General features: G+C 33.1%; 1 protein-coding gene across 1 annotated transcript; it reads right to left on the reverse strand.

The window, feature by feature from the left end:
- Positions 1-3,045: 3,045 nt before the first annotated feature.
- On the reverse strand, positions 3,046-11,681 carry LOC136206586 (gamma aminobutyrate transaminase 3, chloroplastic). The gene is made up of 19 exons (XM_065997695.1): positions 11,493-11,681; positions 7,861-8,009; positions 7,592-7,676; positions 7,431-7,503; positions 6,048-6,145; positions 5,599-5,691; positions 5,399-5,472; positions 5,269-5,307; positions 5,093-5,181; positions 4,933-5,009; positions 4,776-4,850; positions 4,591-4,638; positions 4,424-4,507; positions 4,245-4,332; positions 4,090-4,168; positions 3,791-3,881; positions 3,621-3,699; positions 3,350-3,465; positions 3,046-3,252 (listed from the first exon to the last, which is right to left on the reverse strand). The coding sequence occupies exons 1-19, from the start codon at positions 11,532-11,534 to the stop codon at positions 3,178-3,180; spliced, it is 1,554 nt and encodes a 517-aa protein (XP_065853767.1). The 5' UTR covers positions 11,535-11,681; the 3' UTR covers positions 3,046-3,177.
- Positions 11,682-12,472: the final 791 nt, after the last annotated feature.

A 12,472-nucleotide genomic window follows, 5' to 3' on the forward strand; every position in this document is an offset into this window, starting at 1 on the left:
CAAAAAAATATAAAATCTCTTTTTTAGAACTACTGGTATGTGCAATTGATGTAGAATAAGAAATAAAATATCTATATTTTCTAGCAATATATGAAATCGACCCAACTTGCCAATGTTAGGAGTAAAATTGCACCATTTTAGACATTAAGAGTAAAATTATTCCTAGTTGTAAACGTTATGAGCATTTTTTCATATTTTTCCTTTTATAATTTCATTGTTGATTAATTTAAAACATGTCCATTTTAGACATTTTAAATCCGAACAGCAACAGTTCAATATAATTTTACCAAACACTATAGTAATTAAACAGCTAATAACAAACAGCTAACTGCAACAGCTAACAGCTTACTGCAACTGCAAACAGCAAACGCAACAGCTATTAGCTAACAGCTGAACCAAACAGGCCCTAAGTTTCCATCCCCAGTTATGAACCTAACTTGTATTCATAGAATTTAATTTACTTAAATGGTAAAAAGTTAAAAACATGCATTTTAGTAAAATTCTGCCTTTGTACAGAGTGTTAAGCAAAAGCTTTGTATTCCAGTTACAGGGTATCTAATAATTGTATGCACAAATTCTAATTCTTTATTAACTAGAGTTAGGCTTGCAGTCAAACATATATAGCTACCCTACCCTAGGTCGATCATTGATGGACTTTTAGTTAGAGTTAGGACCTGTTTGTTTAGAGAAAAATATTTTACACGAAAATATTTTTCCAATTTTCCAGTATTTGTTTGGCCACGAAAATAAGTCAAAGGAACATAAGTGGTAAGTCAATGGAAAAGGAATGAAGAAATAAAGAAAAATGTTTTACCATTTTTAAAAGGTAAACATTTTCCACAAAACATACGCGTTTAGAGAAAAATGGGGAAAACGTTAAAAAATATAAAAATATGAATAACGTGAAAACGTTACAAAAAACGAGAATATGAAAAAAAAACCCGCAAAAAACATGAAAAGGTGAACAAACGCGAAAAACACAAAAACGCAAAAAAAACACTTGAAAAAGCATAAAACATGAACAACGTGAAAAAGTGATAACACGAAATATACAAAAACACGAAAACGCGAAAAATGCTAAAACACAAAAACGTGACAATAAGTGAAAAACACGATAAACATGAAAAGACGAAAAAATGCAAACAAAACAGAAAAACGTAAAAAACACAAAAACATGAAAAATACGAAAAACATGAAAAAACGTGAATAACACGAAAAAGTAACAAATGCGAAAAAGGAAAAACGCGAAAAAAAAGGAAAAAGGGAAAAACCGAAAAACTAAATGTGAAAACACGAGAAATGAAGAAAAAATGCAAAAAAAAAAAACACAATAACGTTAATAACACGAGAAAACGTACAATTTATAGTAATAGATTTAAGGGTAATATTGTCTTTTGAATGGAAAAATTATATATTCTATTATATCTTATTCCACCAACCAAACATATGAATAGTTATTCATAGGGAATTTCTATTCCATTCTTTGTTATTCTATTCCATTCCGCGAATCAAACAACACTTTACCATTTATGTATGTTTTTGGTGCTTAATTTGTGCATAATACATGTGAATCTCTTTTTTGTGTTTTATATATACAATTGAAAATAAAAAAAAAAAATACAAAAAATCTATATTTAGTGGTTAGAAAATATTTTCCAATATCGTAGTCAAACACAGGGAAATATGCACAATATTTTCCATGCATAAAATTTCAAGGAGCACATTATTTCCCCCCCAAACAAACAGAGCCTTAGATATACAACTAAGAAAAAACAAATACAAATTTCACCTGTGGCCACTCAACTTTATCTTTAGATATGTAGTATCTCTGATGTTGAATACGTTGCTGGACATTCTTGGACACATAGCAATAATGTATCGTAATACTGATCTTAGATTAAAATGCAGTTAAAAACTTTTAGTGCAGTTGGTGGAGGATCAAAGATTTATCAGTTTGCAACGTTGTCTCATCGTCTTTTCAGATACGTATCATCTGCAAATGAATACTATGCTCTTCTACAGCTTATGTTTTTCAGAATCATGTTATTCTGCTTTTGTGTGTGTGCCATAATCGTGTTATTCTGCTGGTTGGTCATCATCAGAGTCAAAACTAGTAGCCAAATGAGCTTGTGACGCCTTTTCAGGCTTCTTTTTCTAGAACAATTTAGGGAAGCCGTGTAGTTAAAATCGAGTATCTTTGATAAGTCCACTTATTTTGTTTCTTTCTCCAACTTTCTTGCTAATAAATATGTGCAAACTTCTTAGCATTGACTACTTGAAAATGATCAAGATTTGTGTTCTGGTTTTCAATTTTGTATATAATGGAAGAGGCTTTTTCACTGATGGTAGTAGAGTAGAGGAGTCGGATTGTAGGAAATGCCAGTTCTGTTTAGACGGGTTTTAAATTGTAGAAAGTGGTCAGCAACTTGGTAAGATCATCAAGTTTAGGCAAAGGTACTGAGTTTTTATGTTAATAAAGGGCCAAGTTTAAGAATTATAAATTTTGAAGTTTATGTGCCATAATAAAAGTAAGGGTAAATGTAATTTACCCAATTCTTATTAACCAAAACTGAACTTGGTGAACAAAATTTTGTATTTATGGATAAAATCAAAACATTACTTCATTGTATTGCTGGTAAAATTATACTAGCTTAATCTTAGGATTATTTCTCCAATAATTACCAAATTGATAAAGTGAGAGTGCGCTATAACTTTTAGATTTTACTTTGTAGAAATAAATTTATTTTAGGCTATCATTCCAAAACATAAATAAGAAATTTATGTTATTTGACCCGATACCAATGTCTAAAATATTTACTGGGTAACTAATACATTTACAAACAACTTGCTAAACGAGAAGATATATCTACTAGGATGAAATTAATCTCAAAGGTAAACGGAAATAAGACTTTCTATAGTGGAATATGTACTTGTTGCTGCTGACTTTACCTTTTTATGTTGTAAATTTTATAGAACTTAGAGAGGCTATTCCCTTATCATTGTATTTTCTTTCTTTGTACAGAGTTTTAAGGAGAAGCTTTGCAGTTGTATGCACAAATTGTAATTCTTTATTAACCAGATATTATCCAAACTGATGCTTTATTATGTATCAAAACTCCATCACAAGATTTACACAAACTGCAGAGAATTTTCGTCATTGTCAACTACACTTATTTACTACTTCTTTTGTGATTTCAGCTCGTTTACCCTCTCCTCCGTCGCCTTTAGTGCCTTTCCATAGATGCTGATTAGCTGCGACCAAAGATTTCAAAAGCTTTAGTAGATGAATATATACGTATAACTTCATCAACTTCTAAGAGAAAAATAAAATATGCATACAGATATGTACCTCGTCAACCTCTTCAGGGGTGATTATGAATGGTGGAGACATCAGTATGTTATCCCCAGCAATACGAACTAACATTCCATTCTTCTCGCATTGTGCTCCGAAATATGCACCTATCCCTGGATCCCAACTCACAAAAGTATCAATAACTAGGATAACTGAAGACATAGCAAACACAGAAAAATGCTTCAATTCCCTTCTAGTCAATGTGTATGATGCACTAAGATATATATGTCGGGTATATGGAAAACACGCAAAAGAAGATGAAACTTGCCCCATTCAGGAGGAAAAGGATCATTTGGTGATTTATTGTTAGCAAACTCTGTACCAAGAATCAAGCCAGTTCCCCGAATCTGTAAGCATGAAGAGGATATTAGCTAGTGTCTGTCACTTGTTCACTCCCATCTGTCAACTTAATTTAAGCATTTGTTACAGAGACTTTACCTCTCCTATGATAGGGCTATCTGAAAACGCTTTTACACCATCTTGAAATTTAGGTGCAATTCTACTTACCATCTCAGGAATGTTTCTCTCCCTGCAAATTATAAACATTTTAGCACCGCATTTTGCATAAGCGAAGCAGAGTTCATGTTTGATAATTTATTGACCATTATTTATTTGAAAATTTAACACCACAAAATGCACCATCAATTAGGCATGTTTCTATTCTTATGATTTAACCCCAGAAAATGCACCATTAATTCATAATAAAATTTACTAGATAAATATAGTAAGCAGCATACTTGTATATCTTAAGTGCTTCAATGGCGACCGCACAAGATACGGGGTGGCCAGAATAAGTGAATCCATGAGAAAAAGTACCTGAAATCAAAATATTACGTCAAGCTTTCTAAAGTAAACATGCTTAGTAACTCCTTAATTTGAGTCATCAATTTACCAAGTTTGTCGCTCTGGGAGTATATAACCTCAGAAACTTCTGGGCTGACCATAACAGCTCCAATCGGCATATATGCAGAAGAAAGTGCCTGGAACCAAAAGTCATAGTCACAATAATAAATATAAATCAAACTGCCCCTGGATACGAACAGATGACAAATAAAATTTCTCGAATCTTACCTTCGCCAAGGATACAAGGTCCGGTTTAATGTTGTATTTGTCACACCCAAACATTGTACCAAGTCTTCCAAATGCACAGATTACCTACAAGTTAACAACAGCATGCTTAAGCAACCACTACCTAACCGTAACATTTTGGTAATATGATAAAAGAAAGAAAAGAGTACCTCATCCGCTATAAAAAGAATGTCATACTTTTTTACAACAGCTTGCACCTGCAACAATTTGAAAAATATCATCTCAAGCTCAAATAAGATTTCCAAAAATACTTGAGCAGACCAGCACATAAGCGTTTTTCTCGTCCTTTTAAGCATCTATACAAGGCACTTCTATGTGGAAGATTTCACCTCACCTTTTCGAAATAAGTTGCAGGGGGTGGTATCACGCCTCCTGCCCCCATCACGGGTTCAGCAATAAAAGCAGCAATCTGAAGTGAACATACATGGAAAGTGAGAAACATAAGACAATTCTTGCAATGCTGAAATGACAGCAAGTTGGAGTTTAATTACCGTTTCTGGTCCCTCTTTCAGGATGAGATTTTCCAAATTATTGGCTAATCTGGTTGAGAATTCCTCCTCTGTCTCGCCTGATATATGAATCACATTGAACATTAACAAAATTTTATCAGTTCTGCAAGCATCTCAGGAATAAGACTAACAGCATAGGAACCTTGAAGATGATATCGCCAGTAATGAGGGCAGTCCGTGTGCAATACAAATGGAGCAGGAAGATCGAATTTTTGGTGCAGTGCTGGAAGCCTGTGGTTTAGATTTACTAATTAATATTATCAAGAGTTTCATTAGCGCTGAAGTTCTCATAAAGAAATTGCTTATGTAAAATCTCACCCAGAAAGACTAGCAGATATTAGAGTTGAACCATGGTATCTGCGAGTAAATAAAAACTATATGGTTAGTAAAATTGGAATAATGCCAACAAGGGAAAGAATAAGTTCAATGATTTCATAGTCAGGCATACGATTTTGCTCGAGCTATAAATTTCTTCTTATCTGGTCTTCCAAGGGCATTATTATAGTACCAAACTAGCTTCACCTGCAAATCAAGGGGTACAATAATTACAAAATGAAAAATGCACTACATTTTTTCAAGGTAAAAGAAATATAAATTCAAGGGCTTCCTTTGACTATTCCAACTGTTCCCCTTATTGAAATGTTATACCTGAGTGTCATTGGCTTCTGATCCACTATTTGTAAAGAAGACTTTTTCCATTTTTGTTGCAGTAAACATTTCTAGAAGTTCTGTAGCAAGATCCTGCAAGATCATTCCTTCAGAGAGCGTTTTAAGAAGAAATCCAATAAAAATCTTCCGATAATTCATTAAGCCAGGAAAAGCTCAAGTCAGTCCATTGGGGCGAGTTAACCTCTTTTCTCTATGAGAGAGACATTTGCATGGGTCAATTTTCTCAATAATCTATAGGCTTATAGTGATAAAAGGACTTCTGTTATTTTATGTGGTAAATTGGCCCATGTTTCTCACCATGGGGAAGAGTTTCAAATAATCATTTTATGATCAGATAACTATAGACAAGAAGAAAAGAGAGCATGAGATATCATAATTGAATTCCGGTACATGATTCAGTGTAATAAAAAGAGAAAGAATATGAGTACCAAAGAAGGTTTTGTAGTACGGTTCCAAAATGAATGGTAAAATGGCAACTTATTTAATTGTGACACTGCAGCATTGACAAGCCTTGGTTCGTTTCCCCCTGCATATAACACCACCATATAAGCAAGAGTGCCTCGAAGAGGCAACAATAGCTATTACAGATTGTTTTATTTATAAAAAGGCGTTTTTCTCTTTGAACTTTTGCAAATATTACTTCACCCATAATTGTATTAGCGATAGTAATAGGACTCATCGATGCTTCTGCCATATTGCATTAACTCGCCTAATAAAAGGTTTATATATTGGTTACTTCACATGTAGGAATTGTCTTAGAGGGTACGTCTCAACTTTTGATCATAGATGTACCCCAGCCATCACTTTATCATGTCTCATTGAGGTACCTCACTACTTAATATCAGCTGAGTGAAAAACTGCATTCTTGAACTTTCTATTGTATGGATAGTCCAGGAAGTAAAAAATATTTGACAATAGTCAGGTAAGTTGCTAATGCATATAGTTTGTTCATTAAAACATGTACTTTTGTTCAACTACTGTTTACTTTTTGTCATTTCAATGTTTAGCTATGTTGCCTTTTTTGTTTATGTTTTTCTGCTTGCCTTTGTTTTATTTTCAGATGTGATAATATATTGTCCTTCATCATATAGTATAAAATAGAAAAAAATAATAATAGTAATAATGAGATTCTCATTTAGCGTCTCTTTTACAGCTACTATGCACCATTTTACTATGCACCTTTTTTAATAACTTTTAGTTTACATTGGTCATTTTAAACATACATAATGATAGGTCTCTAGTTTCAATTGGATTATAAATGAAATTTTCTTAAGTATATTTAATGAATATAGCAAAGATGAAGCTGAGACCTAAGTATTGTAATATAAGAATATAATTTCAAAAAAGCTATATGCAAGGACAAGTCATTTTTGTGTTCAGTGAGTAAACTATGTTGGTTCCATCTTCCACCAAAAACCTCCTTTTGTCAAAGAATTTCCTCTGCTTTATTTTGGCATGGCTACACGTTAGAACTTACATATTCAAGCTTGCTAATCATTAAGAGCTTCAGCAAATCATTTTAATGTAGTTTCTATGTTGGATCTTCAAATGAATGAAGTGACATCAGCTACTAAGAAAAACATTTTTTTTTCCTTTTCATACGCAGAAATAGCTATAGTACACAAAAACAATCAACATAGCATGCTAAATCTGCATAAAAAATAGATTTCTGATACTTCTATTAAACTCACTAATCGAGTAGAGTCGAAACCTCAGGGTTTTATAAAAGCAATACCACAAAACAATTTGCAGATACAACTATTAGATGAACCAAGAAATAATAATAACAGGTGAAGGAGCATTATCCTTACCCAAGGCTGTGCACCAAAGACCAGCAAGAGAATCAAGATACTTCTTCCCATTTATGTCGTAAACATAGCTACCCTAGACCATCAATGAACTTCTAGTTAGATATGCAACTAAGAAAAAGTAACAGTTTTACATGATGAAGAAAAAGCATCCTGTTTAATACCTCGGATTTATCTATGACTAGAGGATGCAGATCAGTGCTTTGCCATCCAGCAGTGAAAGGTGCAAGCATATCATGCCCCTTAAAACTGTAGCAATCAAGATTTATTATAGCAATAATTCAGATCATATTGAACTTGTTAGAAAGATAAACATTAGAGCAATTATACATTAGGTATAGCAGATCTAACATGTCCGCTAATTATGAAGATACATGGAGGAGAAAGTATCATCAATATATGAATTTTGCACGAGCTACAGAACACAACTTACCCTCTTGTACCCCCAGAATCATTAGTTGAATCTTCCTTTTCCAAAGATCCTGCTGTACCGTAAAATCTGGACAAGGCTGGAGCTTGAAAAAGAAGCTTCTGTGAACTTCCAGAACCCGTAGTAGACACATGTTTAATGTGTGAAACAAGCTGCAAAACGAAACAAAAAAAAGAGTTGATATGGCAGCAATAGCAAGCCCTGAATCATTCTAAGCAAACAGTGAAGGTGGTAAAAAACGTTAGGCGCTAGTTGGACGGACATGACCATCGGGAATTAATCGGATTGGTATTTTTGTATTTTATTATTTGTTAATAAACAAATTATTATATAAATGCAATTAAACTACGTATTATCAATCTAAAATAATAATATAAAATGATTTAATATAGAAAAACATGTGTATTTGCAACATATATCCTTAAAAATGTGAAAACAATAACATTTCAACAACAATATGATTGCAACAACTCAAACAAGTAAAAAATAATTCTGATAATACAATTCGCCAAAAACTATGAAACATTGTCCTTAGGTCCCGTTTGGTAAGATGTAATGGTCTTTGTAATGGAATGCCCATTACATTGAAGTCTCATTACCATGTTTGGTTGCATATTACAATTTTGCTGTAATGGAATGAGAAAACCATAGGTTACATTTTGTTCAACAAATTTTGTAATCTCCATTACATAGGAAAAGGACTTGAATTCTCATTACATTCAAAGCATGTAATCCTGATTGCTACTCTCAAAGCTCCATCTAACTTCTCATTTATCAAACTCACACTTCAATCTAACCTCTTATCATTCTCAAAAACGCAAAAAAGTAAAAAAACATGAAAATTTAAAAACGAGAAAAAAGCAATATATATATATACACTAATTTATTGATTTCAGTTAATCTAATTTTGTATTTGATTTTTGATTCGATTTTTTTGCATTTTTTGTGTTTTCGTTTTTCGCGTTCATCTCATTTTCCATGTTTTCATGTTTTTCGTTGATTTTAATTGTGTAAATAAAATTTTATAATTACATTTGTTTAGGCAAACATAAGTATTGTAACGGTAGTAATTACATTTCATCATTTTCTTTTATTTGACAACCAAACATGGTAATGGAATTACTATTCCATTACATTACAACTTTGATTATATTACAAGTTTGATTATATTACATTGCATTACGGCATACCAAACGGACCCTTAAAGTCTTAAACCATATCATGGAGACAAATAAAAAAACACAATTAAAAAGAAATATCTTGAATTAATAAACACAATTCACCAAAAACCACACGATAATGTTCAAAATTGAATTATAATAAAATAATAAAAAAAATGCATGTTCTTATCACCGTCTCGACATGCGGTCTAGGCATCGTCAAGCATGGTTATTAAAGGCGCATGGCGCACTAAGGTGCAAGGGGTCCTGGAGCCTTGGCGCATGGCCCGCGCTATAGCGAGATAAGGCGCACTTACAAAAATAACAATTATAAAACTATAAAACTAACATAAAAATGCAATGAATACTAAATCATGAAAATATTCTTAAGCATAAATAAATTTTAAAATGCAAAATAAACCCATATTAGAAAGCTAAAGTTGAATACAAAATCCTAAGTTCTACTCCTAATCAAAACTCTCCAAATTCATCACTCCTCATCATCACTATCACACTCTTCATCTAAAGCATCATCAAACTTTTGAATTTGAATTCCCTTTGGCTTCATTGTTTATGTTGTTTGAATTCGTTTACTGTGTTTTCTTCTACTAAACTTCTTCCTCTTATAATGACTTTGTCGCTTCCTCTTCTAAAAGTCTCTTCCTCTTCTAATTAATTCAAACGTCCTTTTGAATATTTTTTTAGTAGAACACGTGTTCCATTCCAGATATGTAAAGTAACTGCCAAAAATTCCAGAAAACTGCTCCTAACTGCCAAGGCACGCCTTTGGCGACTGCCTCTTGGCGCAAAATGGCGCACCAGACGCGCACCATGGCGGTTGCGCCTCGCCATGGTGGTGACATGGCGCTAAGGCCTGCGCCTGGTGCACCATGCGCCAAAGGCGCACCTTTAATAACTATGTCATCAAGGTGCTGCCCAGGTGATCTAGGCACTACCTAGGTGGCCCCATGCAGCCAAAAACGCCTAAAGGGCCTACTCGGGAAAAATCGGAACGGATTCTCGATTTTGAGCAGTCGGGCATCTTTTTTAACACTGCAAACAGTTGAGTTTGAGACTGTTAAACTGTTGATAGAGAATGGGGGATAATGAACAGAAGAATTACTTCTGCTCCCACAGGGCAACCCCTTCCAAAGCTAAGCTAGGACCAACAGACTAATTTCTCCAAAGCTGATTCCACTTGCCAGCCCTTCACATATTTATAACCAAACCCCTCTCCTCTCCAATAAACTCCAGCTGAGCTAACAAGCCAGGTGTCTCGTCTAACTCCTAATTTACCCTTTAATCTAATTATCCCATTCTTAATCAACTGTAGACTTCAGGTCTACATATCATTTTATGCAGCAACCATATATATCATATATTAGATCAACTGGTAGAGAAGGAAGTGACTGATGCAGCCAATAGTATAACTAATTGCTTTTAAATCCTCTTACGGAACACCAAAACCAAACACTGCGACCATGAAACATAGAACCAATTCTACTATTATAAGTGGACTTAATGAAGTTGATGCTCTTTGACTTCCAAATTTTATTACTTTCTATAGCATAGAAATATATTTTTTTATTCGGCTTTTTCCTTCTTGTTTTATTCGCTAAGGAAGTGATTTACTTTGACTTTGCATTGGATAAATCAATGAAGACTGGTTTAGACACATACAGAATTTCTATCTTAAAAGATATTGTCAACAAGATAAAACATAAAATTTACAACTTCAAAACTTGATCAAGGACAAAAGCATACGTTTCTCATTAAATATGTCAAAAAAGGAAATACTTTGGGAACGGAGAACCAATTATGCTTAAGGAACATTCAGGATTTTTCATTCTCAATGATTCGATCTAAAAGAACTGTGAGTCCAACGTTTCCATAGAAGAAAAAAGACTTGAAAAAAGGATAAATTATTCTTCCTCTGACTGATGAAAGGAAGAAGCAAAAACATAAAGACAAATTATTCCCTAGCACCTATATTAGCAGTTTTGGTGATCATTCTCAATATTCATTACTCAATTTAGCTCCTAGTAAAAACAATTTTCAGTTATGTAAGCCAGATGGAATTTTCTACAAATACAAGCTATATCCTTCTACAGAATTGCAGTATTCATCTATTGCTCATCAACCAACCAACATATTACTTGAATGTTCACCATCATTTTCTGAGCAACCAAACAGAACCTTAAAACTAAAGCAGAACAACTAACATCATAATAAGATTTTTTTTTTTAAATAATTTATTGTTCTGGCCCTGACAATGACATGAAGAAGATAAGTTAACACAAACAACCACCTGTTCAAAAAAAAAAAAATCAAATCTGACCTCTTCAATACCATATATAAGACCGAGAATATATGAAGAAATGTAAGAATAATCATAATCAAAGATGCAAGGAGGCAGGCACATGATCCAAAAGATGCAATAAGAGGGAAATTGGCAAAGGAGAAATGAGGCAAAACCTGATTTTTGAGAGTGGATCGGAGGAGATTGTAGAAGATCATTGTGTTGTGTGATGTATAAATGGAAAATGAATCTGATAATCCAAGAAAAGAGGAAACAATTGATAGTGATAGCAGAGACAGAGAGTGAGCGATCTCAGACGGCTCTTCCTGGGTTTTGGATTTTATTGGTGTTTAATTAAGCGCTAATTGAATGGCTTTGCTAAATACTAATCAGGTGTCAGATATCATTGTCTTTTTCTTAAACAGTTTTTGTCATCTTCCGAGGAGGAGTAATTATTAATTTATTAAGCTTCCGTTTTTATCTTCCATCTTTGAGAGTATTTCAAAACACCACAGTTTGAATTTGCCTTTAAAAAGGGGAAAATGCATATTTAAAGCTACTCTTTAAAATTTAATTTTACTGAGTAAATGCATACAATACGTTTTTTATCAATTAAGGGGCAAATTTTATTTTGTATGGGTGTCTTCTATACTTACTTTGTTTACTTTGTTAAAGTTCATCATCATCCAATGATGGAAAAAACAAAATAAGGTTTACTTTGTCAAAGACAAAGTAAACATAGCTTAATCCGTATTTTTCTTTTTTTTTTTTTTGAGGAGAAGTGTAAATTAATTTACTAATAGTGTTTTCAAATGATTTAAGGGTAAATTACACATATGACCACTGAACTTTGTCCATTTTAACATTGTGGCCACTGAACTTCAATTCTTAACGGTATGACCATTAAACTTTACACTTTTTAACACCGATGACCACTCAACTTTAACCAAGTCCTCAAAATGACTATTAACGACCTCAAAATGAAAATATTCAAGACTTAAACATTTACCATGAAACCACATTTTTTATTTTCCAAAATCACCTTTTTGGAGCTTTATCTCTCTAAAAATTCACTTTCTCTCAACTAACCAAACAACGCCTAAATGACGTCAAAACGAAAATTTTCAAGAATTAAAGTTCCTTAGAATATCATTAA

Source organism: Euphorbia lathyris, chromosome 9, assembly GCF_963576675.1.
Source record: "Euphorbia lathyris chromosome 9, ddEupLath1.1, whole genome shotgun sequence".
Lineage (NCBI taxonomy): Eukaryota > Viridiplantae > Streptophyta > Magnoliopsida > Malpighiales > Euphorbiaceae > Euphorbia > Euphorbia lathyris.

What these genes read in the sequence shown, in the direction of transcription:
- LOC136206586 (XM_065997695.1), bottom strand. Translation starts at nt 11,534, where the DNA reads ATGATCTTCTACAATCTCCTCCGATCCACTCTCAAAAATCAG. An exon ending in TTTATAGCTCGAGCAAAATC is followed by an intron (nt 5,308 to 5,398) that starts GTATGCCTGACT and finishes ATTTACTCGCAG; the next exon opens with ATACCATGGTTCAACTCTAA. An exon ending in ACCTTGTATCCTTGGCGAAG is followed by an intron (nt 4,333 to 4,423) that starts GTAAGATTCGAG and finishes TTTTGGTTCCAG; the next exon opens with GCACTTTCTTCTGCATATAT.